General features: G+C 44.6%; 3 protein-coding genes across 3 annotated transcripts in view; 1 reads left to right on the forward strand and 2 right to left on the reverse strand.

Moving 5' to 3' along the window:
• Positions 1–298: 298 nt before the first annotated feature.
• nrarpa (NOTCH regulated ankyrin repeat protein a) lies at positions 299–1,255 on the reverse strand. The gene has a single exon (XM_043719798.1). The coding sequence runs from the start codon at positions 980–982 to the stop codon at positions 641–643; it is 342 nt and encodes a 113-aa protein (XP_043575733.1). The 5' UTR covers positions 983–1,255; the 3' UTR covers positions 299–640.
• On the forward strand, positions 1,026–8,990 carry LOC122564590. Its single transcript, XM_043719678.1, has 3 exons — positions 1,026–1,043; positions 1,095–1,632; positions 8,924–8,990. Exons 1-3 carry the CDS (start codon positions 1,026–1,028, stop codon positions 8,971–8,973), a joined length of 606 nt encoding a protein of 201 aa, XP_043575613.1. The 3' UTR covers positions 8,974–8,990.
• LOC122564591 (exonuclease mut-7 homolog) overlaps positions 8,945–17,573 on the reverse strand; it is a 180,286-nt gene continuing 171,657 nt past the window's right edge. Inside the window, exon 5 of the mRNA XM_043719679.1 lies at positions 8,945–9,803. Within this exon, the coding sequence (XP_043575614.1) occupies positions 9,460–9,803 (344 nt within the window). The 3' untranslated portion in view covers positions 8,945–9,459. The remainder of the gene's footprint in view (positions 9,804–17,573) is intronic.

Here is a 17,573-nt window from a genome sequence, read left to right on the forward strand (position 1 = left end):
GCGAGAGGCTCATACAGGGGCTTTCACATTGGGAGAGAGAGACGTGATATCCGAGCACTAATGGCAAACTGTTGGTGCGTGGGTCCCTTTGCACCAGAACCCCAACACCTACCTACCTAACCACCGAGTGCTGGGCTGTGTACCCCATCCCTGACAGACTCCTGGGGCTGATCTGGAGTGTTACCACCCTCCACCCTCAGACCCTTTGCCTTGAGCTGCTGCCATCTCAGACCCAAGCCCCGCGGTCGGGTTTAAGAGGGGAAGGGGGAAGAGAATATCCCGGACCGGACACGGTCTGTCTCTTTCACAGATTTATTGTTACATTATTGACATCGACATGAGAACAGCCCGAGAGTCCGCGAGAGTCCATCCAGGGCCGGAGGGGGGGGGGGGGGCGGGTGCGGTTCCCTCAGCCCGAGCTGAGTGAGTGGAGGGAGAGAGGGCCCTACAGCCGGGGCCTATCCCTCCGTCCCCAAGCCCGGCTCCAGTCCCGGCCTCAGTCCGTGTTAACGCTGCCATCCCAGTGAGGTAGATGCGGCGGGGCGACCCCGTGGCTTGCCTGTGTGTGTGTGTGGGGTGTGGGGTGGGGGGGGCTGGGAAGTGTCCCCCGCTCACCGGGATCCTCTCCCCGGCCCCGGCCTCACCGAGCGCCGCTCGCCCCGTACTTGGCCTTGGTGATGAGGTAGAGGACGATGTCCTGGTGCCCGCCGAACGCGGCGATGTGCAGGGCGCTCCAGCCGTCGCGGTTCGCCAGGCGGATGTCGGCGCCGAACTTGACGAGCAGCTTGACGAGCTCCAGGTTGCCCGCGATCACCGACTGGTGCAGCGCCGTCTGCCCCTCGGGCCCGAACGAGTTCACATTGAAAGGGCAGTCCGCCATGTTCTGCAGCAGCGACTGCAGCTCCCGGGTGTTGCCGCGCCTCACCGCCTCCTGGAACATCCGCTGCGGGGCGGCGGCCGGGGAGAGCTCCGCCTGGCTCATAGCTCCAGCCCGGGGGGGCGTCCCGCCGGCTCCACGGCCCCCAATGCGCCGGGGGGCGGGGGTAAAGGGATCGGCTGCCGATCCTGGGGCTCCCTCGCTCTGATTCCCGGAGCGCTCTCTCTCTCCCTCTCTCTGCGGCGCCGGCTGCCTCCGAGAGCCGCTCCCGGCGGTGTCCGCCCCCACCCCCCCCTTCTCCTCTCCGAGGCCCGGGCTCGCTCTCTCTCTCGGTGGCTCCCCGCTTCCTGTCCGAGGCCGGCGCTCTCTGTGTCGGGGGGGGGGGGGGGGGGGTGAGGGGGGGCCTGCTCGCTCTCAGTCTCCGCTCCCTCTCCCGGCCTCGCGCTCTCTCTCTCTCTCTCTGTGTGTGTGTGTGTGTGCAGGCCCCGCTCGAGCGGGTGGCCGGCCGGGCGCGCTCGCGCTCTCCCTCCGAGTTCAAACCCTACTTTCCGTTACCAGGCTCTGGCCGCCCCCTGCCGCCGATGGAGCTTTTGACGGGCGCGCGGGAGATTACCATGACAATGGAACGCTGGGCGCCTCGGGATTCCACAGTGCAGGCGAATCACACCCCGCCGCCCATCCCCCCCCTCGCCGCTGCACTCTGATTGGCCGAGGACCCACGTGGTGCATGTACGGTCCTTGTTTTGCAATGACAGGTGGGCGGTGCCTGAGTTAATTCATTAAAATTCTGGAGCGTGGGAACCAAGAGAGCAGATCTTCCCAGAGAGAAATACACACAGATACTCAGATCAAAACACAGATATTCAGATAGTTATTCAGATAAAAACGGATATTCGAATAAAAATAGAAATATTTAGATATAGGTATATTCACAAAGGTTCTAATCCACTGATAATCGGACACACATAGAGAAAGTTGTCACACAATTCAGATAGTGACTGGCAGCTGGACACACAATTCAGATCGACACATGAAAATATATAAATATTCAGATTAGAAAGAAATAGTTGGAGACCATTCATCCCCTTGAACTTGCTCTATCATTCTGTATAATCATGTTTGATCTTCGGCTTCAATTCCACTTAACCACTGACTCTCCATGTCCCTCGATTCCCTTAGAGACCAAACATCTGTCAATCCCAGCCTTGAATGAAAGTAACAGTGGAGAGGATATACTCTACCCTCTCTGGTAGAGAATTTCAAAGGCTCATAATTTTTTCTTCATCTAAATCTTAAGCAATCAGGCCCTTATCATGAGACAGTGCTCCACCTACCAACACATGCATACCAGAGAAATGATGTGGACCATGGCATACTCTTATAGAATAAGAAAAAGAAACAGGCGTAGGCCATTCAGCCCCTCAAGCCTGATTACCATTCAATGAGATCATGTCTAAGCCCACATTCCTCATATCAATTTGCCTGTCCTTTCTCCATAATGCTTGATTCCCCAACTGAAGAATTTATCTATCTCAGCCTTTGATATACACAGAGACTCTGTCCCTCACCATTCTCTGTGGCAAGGAATTCCAAAGACTCTCAACCCTCTTGGAGAAGAAATTCTTCCTCATCTTAGTCTTAAATTGGCATCCCTTAAATCTGACATTTACGCTCCCTCATCCTAAACTCTTTTATAAGGGGAAACATCTGCGCAGCAAAGACCCTGTCAAGCCCCTTAAGAACAACTCCCATGAACAGTCCTAACCTGTTCAGCCTTTGCTCGTAAGACAATCCCTCCGCACCAGGGATTATTCTAGTGAACACTCTTTGAACTGCTTCCAATGATATCTTTCGTTAAAGGGGACTAAAACTGCTCACAGTACTCCAGATGTAGTTTCACCAACATGCTGTACAGTTGCAGTAAAACTTGGTTTTCTTGTAATCCATATCTGTTAAATTAAGGGCCAACATTCCGTTAGCCTTCCTGATTACCTGCTACACCTGTGTGTTAGCTTTCTGTGCTTCCTGTTAACTCCAGAAAATGTGTACCCTAATTTACTTAAACTCATTATAAGCCATTTGAGGGATCAGTTATGTGCACTTTGCTATACTGCTTTCAATGCAAGTTTAGTCTTCTTTAAATACAGAGAACAAAACTGTACATGCTATTGCACATGCAATCTCACCAAAGTACTGCACAATGTTAGGAAGATTTCCTCCAACTCCTTTGCACAAAAAGCCATAGGTTTTCCTAGTTGCTTGCTATATCTGCACACTAACTTTATGTACAAAGTTAAAATCACACAACACCAAGTTATAGTCCAACAGGTTTAATTGGGAGTACACTAGCTTTTGGAGCATCGCTCCTTCATCAGGTGATAGTGGAGGGCTCAATCCTGTTAGGATTGAGCCCTCCACTATCACCTGATGAAGGAGCGTGCACCCAATTAAACCTGTTGGACTATAACCTAGTGTTGTGTGATTTTTAACTTTGTACACTCCAGTCCAACACCGGCATCTCCAAATCATAACTTTATGTAGCCTGGGTACATGCATATTCACATCTCTCTGAACATCAACAATTTTTCTCCAAAAATGTAATTTTATTTATAAATGTTTCAGGACAGCAGAATTTTAAGAATCTCAACTTGAATAGAACTTGCAAAAAAAGTCAATGTGTACAGTCTTAACAGTCTTCATGTTTAGGAAATAGATACCACATTAGGGATGCAGCCTGAGTGCAAAATCTTTCAAATTCTAAATACTGCAATCATTATAAAGTTCTCCACAGAACATGCTTCATTCTGAGGTGCCTCAATACATTTTCAACATTCTTGATTTACAAATTACATGGTGTGAAGCACAAGCCTACTACGTGGAACCTTATCAAAGGCCTTACTGAAATCCATATTTACTATGTCTATCGCCTTGCCCTCGTCAACCTTGCAGGTCACTCCATCAAAGAACTCAAACAAATTTGTGAGGCATGATCTCACATGCACAAAGCCATGATGACTGCTCCTAGTCAAATCCTGTGTTTCCAAATGCATGTGCATCTTATCTCTCAGAATCTTCTCAAGTAACGTACCTACCACAGGTGTTACTTATCTACAGTTCACAGGTTTTTCTCTGCAGCCATTTTTGAATAAGGGAACAACATTCTCTACCCTCCAGTCTTCTGGGACTTCGCCTGTGGCTAACGATAATGCAAAAATATCAGCCAGGGCCCCCACAATTTCTTCTCTAGTCCTCTTGCAGTGCTCTTGGATTTATCTGGTCAGGACCAGGAGATTTATCTACCTTCATGCATTCTAATTTAAACTACAAAGAAAATAAGAGCACAGGAAGAGGCCCTTCGGCCCTCCAGGCTTGTGCTGATCCAGATCCTCTCTCTAAACCTGTCACCTATTTTCTAAGGATCTATGCTGCTCCCTGCCTATTCATGTATCTGTCTCAATACATTTTAAATGATGCTATCGTACCCGCCTCTACCACCTCCACTGGTAACATGTTCTAGGCCTCTGCGTAAAGAACTTGCCATGCATATCTTCCCGAAAAGTTTCTCCTCTCATTTTGAACTCATGACCCCTAGTAATTGAGACCCCCACTCTGGGAAAAAGCTTCTTGCTATCCACCCTGTCTATATCTCTCATGATTTCATAGACCTCAATCAGTTCCCCCCTCAACCTCCGTCTTTCTAATGAAAATAATCCTAATCTACTCAACTTCTCTTCATAGCTAGTGCCCTCCATACTAGGCAACATCCTAGTGAACTTCCTCTGCACTCTCTCCACATCCTTTTGGTAATGTGGCAACCAGAATTCCAAATTTGGCTGAACCAAAGTCTTACACAACTGTAACATGACCTGCCAACTCTTGTACTCAATACCCTGTCCAATGAAGGAACGCGTGCTGTATGCCTTCTTGACCATTTTACTGACCTGTGTTGCTACCTTTAGGGAACAATGGACTTGAACATCCAGACCCCTCTGTACATCAATTTTCCCCAGGACTTTTCCATTTACTGTATAGAACGCTCTTGAATTGGATCTTCCAAAATGCATCACCTCACATTTGCCCAGATTGAACTCCATCTGCTATTTCGCCACCCAACTCTCCAATCTATCTATATTTTGCTGTATTCTCTGACAGTCCCCTTCACTATCTGCTACTCCACCAAACTTTGTATCACCTGTGAACTTGCTATCAGACACCAGCATGGATACCTGTGGAACACCACTGGTGACTGTTCTCCATTTTGAGAAACTCCCTTCCACTACTACTCTCTGTCTCCTGTTGCCTAGCCAGTTCTTTATCCATCTAGCTAGAACAACTGGACCCCATGCAATTTCACTTTCTGTATCAGCCTACCATGGAGAACGTTATCAAATGCATTACTGAAGTTCAGCACCTCCTCTACTGTCCCAAGATATTACCACTAATTTCCCTAAGTTCCCAAGTCTTCATGTCTTTCTCTACAGTAAAACAGAGAAGAAATATTCATTGAGGACCTTGCACATCTCCTTTGGCTCTACACGTACATGCCCACTTTGGTCCTTGAAGAGTCCTACTCTCTCTCTAGTTATTAAATTTCCTTTAATATATTTAAAGAACCTCTTTGGATTCACTCTAATCTTGTCAGCCAAGCATATCTTGTGTTCCCTTTTTGCTCTCCTGATTTCTTTCTTCATTAAACTCCTGTATCCCCTAAATACTTCAAGGGGTTCCCTTGATCCCAGCTGCCTGTTCCTGACCATGCCTCCTCCTTTTTTCTGATCATAGACTCAATATCTCATCTTCCAGAATTCCCTATTCCTGCTAACCTTGCCCTCACCCTCACAGGAACATAATGACCTTGAATCTTAGCTAGCTCACTTTTAAAGGCCTCCCACTTGCCAAAGATTCCTTTCCCTGCAAACAAACTACTCCAATCAACCCCTGCAAGGTCCTGTCTAATTCCATCAAAATTCACCTTGTTCCATGTTAGAACTTGAACTTTTGAACCAGTTTTGTCCCGCTCCATAACTATCTTAAAATTAGTAGAACTATGGTCACTGGTCTCAAAGTATCCCCCCCCCCCACCCCCTCCACAGTTACCTCAGTCACCTGTCCTGCCCTATTTTCCAAGAGTAGGTCAAGTTTCTCCCCTTCATGAGTCGGACCCTCTATATACTGCTTGAGGAAACTTGCCTGAACGCACTTGGCAAATTCCACCTCATCTACGCCCTTAATACTCTGGCAATCCGAGTCTATGTTAGGAAAATTAAAAACCCCTACAATGACAACCTTATTGCTCCTGCAAATCTTCCCAATCTCCCTGTGTATCTGTTCCTCTAATTCCCCTTGACTATTTAGGGTCCTATAGTACAACCCCAATAATGTCATCACCCCCTTATTTCTTAGCTCCACCCACAAAGCCTCACTGGCTGATTCTTCAATTATTTCATCTCTGATTACTGTTGTGATACTCACCTTAAGCAAAAATGCAACTCCCCCTCCTCTCTTTCCACTACCTGAGTCCTGCCTAAAGCACCTGTACCCTGGTACATTAAGATGCCAGTTCTGTCCCTCCCTTAACCACATTTCTGTAATAGCTATAATATCCCAGTCCCACGTACCTATCCATGCCCCGAGTTCATCGGCCTTACCTGTCAGCCCTCTTGCATTGACATAGATGCAATCTAATCCAACAGACATTCCTGTCATTTTCCAGCCTGACCTGTCTCTTCACTTTACTATTTCAGATTACTGTATTGCCTTTCAGCCTCGCACTTGCCTCCCTGCTGTTGAAGATTCTGCGCCCCCCCCCCCCACCAATCTAGTTTAAACCCTTCCTTGTAACACTAGCAAACCTGGCTGCCAAGGTATTGGTTCCCCTCCAGTTCAGAAGCAACCCATCCCTCTTGAAAGATCACTTGTGTCCCAGAAAATATCCCGATGATCTAAACATCTGAATTCCTGCACTACTTCTTTAGCCATGCATTCATCTGTCATATCCTCCTGTTCTTACCTTCACTAGCACATGGCACTGGAAGTAAGCCGGAGATTACCATCGATGAGGTCCTGGTTTTTAACTTCTTTCCTAGCTCTCTATAATCACTCCGCAGGACCTCATTCCTATTTCTACCTATGTCATTTGTGCCAACGTACACAATGACTTCTGGCTTTTGAAAAGCATTAAGGTAGACAATTCTCCAGGACATGATGGGATCTATCCCAGAATGCTGAGAGGGCCAGGTGAGGAAACTGCTGGGACCTTGTAAGGAATCTTTATATCCTGTTTAATTATAGGAGAGGTCCCAGAGGACAGGAGAATGCCCACCGTTGTTCCTTTATTGAAGAATGGCAACAGGGATAATCCTATTATGTCAACATTATGTTGTGGTAGGGAAATTATTGGAGAAGATTCTTAGCAATAGGATTTACCCACATTTGGGAAAATATGTACTTATTTGTGATAAGCAGCAGGGCTTTGTGCAGGGAAGAACAGGTCTCAAGATTTGATTCAATTTTTTAAGGAAGTGACAAAGACGATTGATGAGGGCAGGGTGATCCATGGCTATATGGACTTTAGCAAGGTCAGGCATGATAGGCAGATACAAAAGTGGGCGGCACAGTGGTGAGCACTGCTGCCTCACAGCGCCAGAGACCCGGGTTCAATTCCTGCCTCAGGCGTCTGACCGTGTGGAGTTTGCACATTCTCCCCGTGTCTGTGTGGGTTTCCTCTGGGCGCTCCGGTTTCCTCCCACGGTCCAAAGATGTGCAGGTGAGGTGAATTGGCCATGCTAAATTGCCCATAGTGTTAGGGGCAGGGGGGAATGGGTATGGGTGGGTTGCGCTTCGGCGGGTCGGTGTGGGCTTGTTGGGCCGAATGGCCTGTTTCCACACTGTAAGTAATCTAACCTAAAAAAAGGTAAAGTCACATGGGACCCGCCGTGAGCTGGTAAGATGGATACAGAACTGTCACAGAAGACAGAGATTAGCAGTGGAGAGTGTTTTTCAGCTTAGAGCTCTGCGTCCAGTGGTTTCGGCAGGGACCACTGTTGTTTGCAATATTTATAAATGATATGGGTAAGAATGTAAGTGGCCTGATTAGTTAGTTTGTGGGTGACAGAAAAATTAGGAGAGTTGCAGATTGTGACGAGAATTGCCAGAGGATACAGTCGGATATATATAGGCTAGAAACTTGGGTGGAGAAATGGCAGGTAGAGTTTAATCCAGACAAATATGAGTTGATGCATTTAGGGAGATCTAATGCAAGAGGGAAGTATGCAGTAATTACTAAGGGAGATAGGTTTAAAATAAAAGGGGATAAGTTTAAAGGAGATGAGAGAAGCAATAAATGTTCGTCAAGCAAGTGGCACCCACATCCCAAGAAAGACATTTTTAAAAAGAAATTATGTTAAACTTGTGTCAGAAACTGGTTTGGCCTCAGCTGGAGTACTGTGTTCATCTGTGGACATTATACTTTAAGAAGGATATAAAGGGTTTGAAAGCATGTCGAAAATGTGCACAGGAGTAGTTCCCACAATGAGGAACTTCAGATACATGAATAGATGGGTGAAGCCGAGCTGTTCTCCCTGTGGGAGAAAGTTGAGAGGAGATTTGATTGAGGTGTTCAAAATCAAGAGGGGTCTGGACAGTTTGTAAAATTCTGCTACCATTGATCAAAAACCAGAGAGAGATATTTCAGGTAATTGGTAGCAGTAGCAATGGCAATATGAGGAGAAACAATTTGTTTTTGTTAAGAGTGGTTTGGATTTGGAATACACTGTCCACAAATGTGAAGGAACCAGTTACAATGGTGATTTTAAAAGAGAATTGGGTAATTTTCAGAACGGAAAGAATTGCAGGGCTGGAGGGAAATAGTGGTGGGGAGGAACTTGGTGAGTAGTTCTTGCTGAACTAACAGACCTTCTCTGTCCTGTAAATATTCAATGAAAATATCATGTTCTTTACATCTGTTTAGAATTTTTCTTGAAATATTTAAACTGAAATTTATAGCAATGCAAGTTATGTTATGACAGTTCTATTCTCTTATTTCAGTAGTAACAAACAGCACAGCAGCTTGGCAAATGTCCATTTTATTCATGTAAAATGTGATACAGGAAACCTCATTTAAAAAAAAGACAGAGCTGCCTGAACATTGCTAGCCGAAGACTGAGAGAATTACTTTGAGATCTTGCAGTTTTTGGTTCAAAACACAGTCTCTATGGCCATTGACAATCATTAAAACAATCATGCAGATTAGAATGACATGCAGCAGCTTCAGAACGGATGCTTTCTCACCTGCAATAGCAAAGTGGAGTCAGTGACAGGACAAGAACAGAGTCAGTGGCAAGGCGAAGGGTCAGATGGGGAGAGGTAGTAACTGGTATGTCTCACTAGTCAGTGAAGCAACGATTGAACATAACCTCGGCATGCACTTTCCAGACTGGCGTCGACAGTATGGGCTTAATATAAAAGCTGCAATGCGTGGAGAAATAATGCACCAAAACTAGGCACTGCCTCATTGACAAGGAGCAAGCTGTAATTTGTTCTGCCTAATCTAGGACCAGTATTGACTACCACATCAAGAGCTGTCACAGATTATAAAATGTCTTCTTGTCAGTCACATGGAGCACCTCCTGGAATTGGGATGCTATTCGGTTGAAGTGAGAACCTTCCCAGAACACTTTGCCACATGAAACGCAGCAGTAAAACATGTCAACCTTGTCCAGGATCCCAGGTGGAACGGTCTCCACCTGCAAACCTGCACCACTCGTAAACTTCAGTGTCTTCAAGTCAAGTCGAGACCTATCTGCCCAAAGACAGCGGGGATTGTATGAGCATCTGCCTGCCTGACCCGAGCAGTTGCTAGTGTCTGTCTGTGGAGATACCACAGCTTGGTCCACACTGGAGGAGCTTCTCATTGCAGTTGGAAGATCTGGAAAAGAAAGGGCACACAAAACAAAGGGAAACAATTTGAAGGTGGAGATTCTCAAACATTAGCACTAATCGACACAAGAACCTCACACACACTTCAGTATCTTTCAGTTCAAAGATGGCCTATTAATGACTCAAACTAAACAGATTTTTAATTGTATACGTGCTCCCCTTGGAATGCCGCAGTTACTTTACACATATCTGCACCAGCCTGCATCTGCTATCACCCTGTTCTGTGCTTCAGAAAGAGGACAGTTTCTTTCCTGTGGACCTGGATCCGGTGCAGTTCATGGACTGGGTATTGAGATGACCTCAGTCAGGTCAATGTTTGAGGTACTATGTAAGAAACAATTTGAAATGTCAACTCAAATGTTTCTCTCTCATCAGATGCTGCCATTCCTGAATTTCTTTCGCATTTTCTGTTTTGATTTCAAATCCCCAGCATTTTTCTTCTAACGGAGGCACCAGAACCCTTGGATCAGACAAGCTAGGGTGTCTTTCCTTGATCATTGCTCGGTGACCCCATGTTACAACACTGGGTAAACCCCGCCCCTGCCTCCACCCCCTGCTGATTTAAACCCACAACACAGAAATGAATTAACCCATGCTGAAATCTGTTGACATTCAAGAGGCAAAGAACTATCCCAAAAGTCACTATTAAAGGTAAAAATTAATTTTACTTTTTAAAGTCTAACAGAGAATAATTAACTAATAACTACTTACAACTCATTTATCTAAACCTATCTTTTACCTTCCCCTCTACAATAGTGGTCCGATTAAATATCCCAATTACATTTTACCAAAAAAATAACATTTCAAAACCAGTCAGCTTGCCAAGTATCCTCTGTATTTGCCTCTGTCCTCTTTTCTTCCTGTTAGGGATTCTGTTTCATAGGTCATCGATAGATAAAGGTACCTTTAAGAGAGCAGATATTTCTATAGGCAGTCTCTCTATTGTTGTTGGTGCTTGGCAGTTCTCTTTGCTGCTCTGGCTAACTGTTCCAAAATGTCTCATATTTATACCCCAAAGCATCAGATCTACTCTCTTAAAGGTACATTACTCCTACATCTTCATAACAACAAGGTATCAGCACAAGTACACAGAGTGTTTTCAATAGCTTTCTATTCCAACATTTGGTTCATTAATAACTACAGAGAAAGATTTAGATCTCAAATTAGATTTTTGTAAAACACTATTGGTTACATATTGTCCATGATCCCTGTGTTTGTCTCCTGTTGTTCAGTTTCCTAACCAAGTCAATAAATTGCTTCAGTTTTGAGCCTCACTTTTAGCCAGAATGTTGTTATGAAATACTATTCACACATTCCCTTGTTCACTGCTTTAGCTGCTTCTTCAAGAGATTGATCACATTCATTTGGTATGACCTACCCTTTGCAAAGCCTGTTCCTCACTAATCAGCTGGAAGTTTAATGACGTAGGGCTGTCAAGGCTCTATATTCAAGACTAAGGTAGACAGATTTTTAATCAGTAAGGGAATCAAGGGTTATGGGAATTGTTTCTAATTTAAGAAAGCTATGGAAAGTTATATTTGGAAAGTCTGCAGAGGGTAACCAATGCTGTTTAAAACCTTGAAATGAAAACCGTTTGTCCTGCGTATTTGTCATTCCTTAGTGACATTTGTTGTCCACCTTACTGTTATTTTATTTATTAAAATCACACAACACCAGGTTATAGTCTAACAGGTTTATTTGGAAGCACTAGCTTTTGGAATGCTGCTCCTTCGTCAGATAGCTAGTGGAGCAGGATCATAGGACACAGATTATTCAAGGACGTTATGAACAGTTTATGAATAAAACAATTCAAATCTACTGCGTACCATTCAGAATTGCAGGGAGCGCTAGAAAGGTGGCATCAGACATAAAGGACCATGTTGAGGGCTTATGGTCAAGACTACCCAGATGGTTGGGATAATGGAATTCCATTTGTACTTTTTGCGTTCAGAGATGCACCAAATGAATCAACCAAATGCAGTCCATTTGAATTAGTTTTGGGGCATGAAGTGTGAGGTCCACTAAAATTGATTTAGAAGAAATTGATAAGCCAGGATTCAGAGTCCACATATTTGGACGATGTGTCGAATTTTAGGGAACGATTAAATAGAGCAGGGGAGTTGGCTAGGCAGTATTTAAAAGGACCACAGCATATAATGAAACAAGAAGCAGACAAGAAATCAAACTATCGGAGATAAGGTATGAGTGTTACTTTCAGTGGTAAAGGCAAGATTCAGTGGACCTTATCAAGTCGAAAGCAAGTTGAATGAGGTGAACTATTTGATAAGGACTTCAGACGGAAAGCAATCTCACAGAGTGTGACATGTGAATGTGCTCAATAGGTATTTTGACAGAGAAAGAAAGCCTTTGGAGACACAGTTATTGGTTACAACAGAGTGAAGAACCAATTTCAGAGGATGCGGAATTGAACATTTCTCAAATTAAACTGAACAATGAGGAAGTTGTCAAGCATTGGGACAAACTATTGAGTTACTTTACAAAGGAAAATCGAAACGACCTTAAGGATTATTACTATCGCATGGGGAGATATATGGAAATAAGCTGAAAGTACAAACTTAATTATGCATGACAATAGATATAGGAGATGCTGTTCCAATTAAGCAACATCCTTATAGGCATAACCCTCTAAGGTTGGCATGGGTTCAAAAGGAAATTGAACACATGCTCCAAGACAACATAATCAAAGTGAATTACAGTGACTGGAGCTAACCCATAGTAATGGTGCCAAAACCAGATGGTACCCAACGATTTTGTGTGGACTATTGCAAATTCAATGCCATTACAAAGACAGATGCATATCCGATTCTGCATTTGGAAGATTGTGTTGAAAAGGTCGGACAAGCAACTTATATTTCAAAGTTCGACTTGCTCAAAGGATACTGGCAAGTAACAGTGCTGCATATCCCTCAATATTCAGGGTTCAGAGGATTTGATGGTCCCTTTTTTTTCTTTACTTGAACATGTTAGCCCTATACTGTCCATATTTTTTCTTGAATATATCCCACTGTTCTGAGACAGATTACTTATCCAGTCCACCGTATCTGGCCTTATTAAGATCAGCTTTCCCCAGAAGAGAACTTTGATTTCAGGATCATTCTTGTTCTTCTCCATAACAATCTTGAATAGAACATAGAACAATACAGCGCAGAACAGGCCCTTCGGCCCTTGATGTTGCACCGACCTGTGAACTATTCTCAGCTCGTCCCATCACCATCCATGTGCTTCTCTAAGGATTGTTTAAATCTCCCTAATGTGGCTGAGTTGACTACATTAGCAGGTAGGGCAATCCACACCCTTACCATTCGCTGCGTAAAGAACCTGCCTCTGACATCTGTCTTAAATCTATCACCCCTCAACTTGCAGCTATGCCCCCTCGTATAAGCTGACGTCATCATCCTAGGAAAAAGACCTTCACTGTCTACCCTATCCAATCCTCTGATCATCTTGTGCGTCTCTATCAAATCCCCTTTTAGCCTTCTTCTTTCCAATGAGAACACACCCAAGTCTCTCAGCCTTTCCTCATAAGACCTTCTCTCCAGACCAGGCAACATCCTGGTAAAACTCCTCTGCACCTTTTCCAATGCTTCCACATCCTTCCTGAAATATGGCAACCAGAACTGTATACAATATTCCAAGTGTGGCCGCACTAGCATTTTGTATAGTTGTAGCATGAAATTGCGGCTCCGGAACTCAATCCCTCTACGAATGAAACCTAACACACCGTATGCTTCTTAACAGCACTATCCGCCTGGGTGACAACTTTCAGGGATCTATGTACATGGATTCCAAGATCTCTCTGCACATCCACACTACCAAGAATCTTTCCATTGACCCAATACTCTGCCTTCCTGTTATTCTTCCCAAAGTGCATCATCTCACATTTAGCTGCATTGAACTCCATAATCTAACAGAGCTATGATTACTGTCTGCAAAATACTCCCCCACTGGTACTTGAACTGCTTGTCCAGCTTCGTTACCTAAAATTAAGACTAGGACTGCCTACTTTCTTTCGGGCCTGCTACTTACTGGCTTAAAAAAATTGTCCTGGATTCATTTTAAGAATTCTGCTTTCTCTAAACCTTTCACTATTAATGGGCTCAGTATGACATACTATGCCCAAAATCACAAGTGGTCTGGACAGAATAAATAGAGTGAAGCTGTTTCTGCTCATAAAACAAACACGAATGAGAGGGCATAGACTGAAAGCGATGTGCAAACAAAACATATGTGATGTAAGAAATACTTTTTAACACAGTGAGTAGTTAGGGTATGAAATACAACGCCTGGAAATATGGTGGAAGCAGGTTCGATTGCGGTATTCGAAAGTATTGGGTGTTTTTTTGGATAGTAATGGTGTGCAGCGATTTGGGAAGAAAACAGGAGATGAACACTACATAATAGAGACATGCAGGCACAATTGACCAATGGCCTCCTTCTGCATCATCCCATGATTCTGTTCCAGTACTGGTGCCAGTGTTCCATTAAATAGGTTCCCTCTTTCCCACACTTTCTCAGCTGCAAGCTGAGCTTGCTTATCATTATGCCAATTTGCACATTATTCTAGGAATAATCCAGAAATATTAAATCTCAAATTCCTGAGTTTTAATTCACCTCTTGAAAGCCTCCGAAATGGACCTCTTCCTGGTTCCAACATGGATCACAACAATTGGATCTTCCATTCCTTCTCCAATATCTTTTCAATTCATTTTGAGATATATATTCTTGTGACAAGTGGAGAGGCCTGTTTTCCTGTTGCCCACTTCTGCCTTCCTCTTAATGTGACTGTTATCAGCCGAAGGAAAAGAAAATGAACTCAGGTTCCTACGTCAGATCATTGCCCTGGGAAATGTAGAACTCAGAGGAGGGTATGTGTGGCTTTACACTGGTGCTCCTCATGTTAGAATCAATGGACAACATTAATTGGAGTGGAGCCAGAAGAATTACCAACAACTGGCCCAGTACCAGTGAGTAGTTAACAGAGAAAGGCAGGGAAACAAAATAAGCTGCAAAGAGATTAATAGTCTGTGCCTACAGCTATAGGTGTAGTGCTTTCAAGGGTTTCACAAGGAGTGTTCTGTGCTATGCTTGAATGAGGTGCAAGGGCAGAGAGGAAATGTCACAATATATAGCACTGTGAAGTGTCACCATTTAGAAAATCCTTAAACCTTTCAGTGAAAGGAGAAACCCATCCCCTATTTCTGATTCAACAGAGCTCATTACAATTAGTGAATGAGGTATGACTTCTGGAGCAACTCTGTTACAAATGTCAGTCCAAGACTTTGGAGAAATTCCCTGCTCATGTAATATGAGCTAGACTTGAAGGAATGTTCTGTGTGAAAATGACACACCTTTCCTACCAGTGGAAATACCTGTGAAATATTTGCGGTTTTATAAGGTTGTGAGAAGTTGCATTTGACAAGTACAGTCAGTACACAATGTTTCTGCTATGCCGGTTTCCACTCTGAAAAACAGCAGCTCTCCCTAAACACAGTAAAGTCTCCTGTGAAGAACCGGTTAGCCTCAAGTCTCTCAAGATTGCCATTTCATGATGATCTGCAAAACTAAACAAATTATAGCATGGAATTGATGGGCTGAGTGATCTACTTCTGTGCCATAATGACTCTATGGTGAACCCCTTCTCAGTATGAGGGTACATGGCATCCAAGCATAAAACCCATAGGTAGTTAGAGAGGACAGAATATAGGGAACATTAGAGCAAGTTACATGGCTGAGGAATGGAGTGTACCTTTAACATGACTGAGATGAATCTATACAGTATTTCCTCCTACAGTAATGGCTGATTTTCACCAAGCATTGTGAATAGCTGGTGGATTGCAGCCTGCTCAGGAGTGCAGAGATCTGTTTGAACAAGGGTGGAGGAAGCGGAGAACACAGTCAGTGCAGATATTCTCAGCTCTTTCATGTGGTGTTGTGGCTGGTTTCAAGTGATTGCTCAGACTGTGACAGAGCTGAAGGTTCTCACGGTTCTGCTCTATCCCACAGATACACAAGCTCTCAGTGGTTGCAGCTATTACCACAATTTTCAAACTTCCATCTTGTTACCTGACAACTGGAAAATAATGTTTTAGACCAATCATAGAATACAATGACAAATTAGAGATTTGAGACCGAAATAACATTGAAAGATGCCTTCTGGACTATTGAACTTATTGCAATCAAAGACCTTTCCTGTTGCTGGATCTCCCAGGTTCTTGGTCTTTGCTGCTACAGCTTGCCTGCAGGTACTGTCATTCAATTAAGAAAGATCCTCACACAGGTTCAAAGGGAAAAGGAGACCCGTCCCTCTACTGTGTAGTGCCTCATATGGTCAAGCAGGGAAAATGATTAATTGAGTGTTATTGTCTGGGTACTGCCAGTAGCTGCTAGAATCTGCATATCAGAAAATGCCAGAGACAAGAGGAAACAGAAGACAAGGCTGCATTAAGTTTCAACAGATTACAAATACAGGCAGTGTCCAGTACAGCAAATTGTTCAGTAAATGCCTATGCATTTCTGTGTATTTATTGAGGTATTAGAAGCAGAATTCAGAGTGAAGCAGCAAGCCAACATGATCATAATAAAGAAAAGACTGAGCATGGAAGCACAGAGCAATTCAAAGAACAAAGAAAAGTACAGCACAGGATGAGGTGCTTCGGCCCACCAAAACTGCTCTCATACAATGCCTTTCTAAACTAAAAACCTTTTGTCTCTACACAGTCTGTTCCTCTCTACTCCCTGCCTATTCATGTATTTGTCAAGACTCCTCTTAAATTCTATGATTGTATCTTCCTCTGGCAGTGCACTCCAGGCACTGTCACCCTCCATGGAATAAACTTGCCTCTCACTTCTTTAAACTTTTCCCTTTTACTCCTGCCCCACCGAACTCATCTCCGCATACCTTGACACCGTCCTGTCCCCCTTAGTCCAAGAACTCCCCACCTACGTTCGGGACACCACCCATGCCCTCCACCTGCTCCATGATTTTCGCTTCCCCGGTCCCCAACGCCTTATTTTCACCATGGACATCCAGTCCCTGTACACCTCCATCCCCCATCACGAAGGACTCAAAGCCCTCTGCTTCTTTCTTTCCTGCCGTACCGACCAGTACCCTTCCACTGACACCCTCCTTCGACTGACTGAACTGGTCCTCACCCTGAACAACTTCTCTTTCCAATCCTCCCACTTCCTCTAAACGAAAGAAGTAGCCATGGGCACCCACATGGGCCCCAGCTATGCCTGCCTCTTCGTAGGATATGTGGAACAGTCCATCTTCTGAACAACTTCTCTTTCCAATCCTCCCACTTCCTCCAAACGAAAGGAGTAGCCATGGGCACCCGCATGGGCCCCAGCTATGCCTGCCTCTTCGTAGGATATGTGGAACAATCCATCTTCCGAACTACACTGGCCCCACCCCCCACCTTTTCCTCCGCGACATCGATGACTGTCTCGGCGTCGCCTCGTGCTCCCACGAGGAGGTTGAACAGTTCATCCACTTCACCAACACCTTCCACCCCGACCACAAATTCACCTGGGCAGTCTCAGATTCCTCCCTCCCCTTCCCAGACCTTTCTATTTCTATCTCAGGCGACCGAATCAACACGGAATCTCTTTCCAATCCTCCCACTTCCTCCAAACAAAAGGAGTAGCCATGGGCACCCGCATGGGCCACAGCTATGCCTGCCTCTTCGTAGGATATGTGGAACAATCCATCTTCCGCAACTACACTGGCCCCAACCCC

Source organism: Chiloscyllium plagiosum, chromosome 30 (genome assembly GCF_004010195.1).
Source record: "Chiloscyllium plagiosum isolate BGI_BamShark_2017 chromosome 30, ASM401019v2, whole genome shotgun sequence".
Lineage (NCBI taxonomy): Eukaryota > Metazoa > Chordata > Chondrichthyes > Orectolobiformes > Hemiscylliidae > Chiloscyllium > Chiloscyllium plagiosum.

Coding starts and splice junctions, on each gene's coding strand:
- nrarpa (XM_043719798.1), bottom strand. CDS start 982: ATGAGCCAGGCGGAGCTCTCCCCGGCCGCCGCCCCGCAGCGGATGTTC.
- LOC122564590 (XM_043719678.1), top strand. Junction 1,633..8,923: donor TCCTTGTTTTGCAATGACAG/GTGGGCGGTGCC, acceptor CTCTTATTTCAG/TAGTAACAAACAGCACAGCA.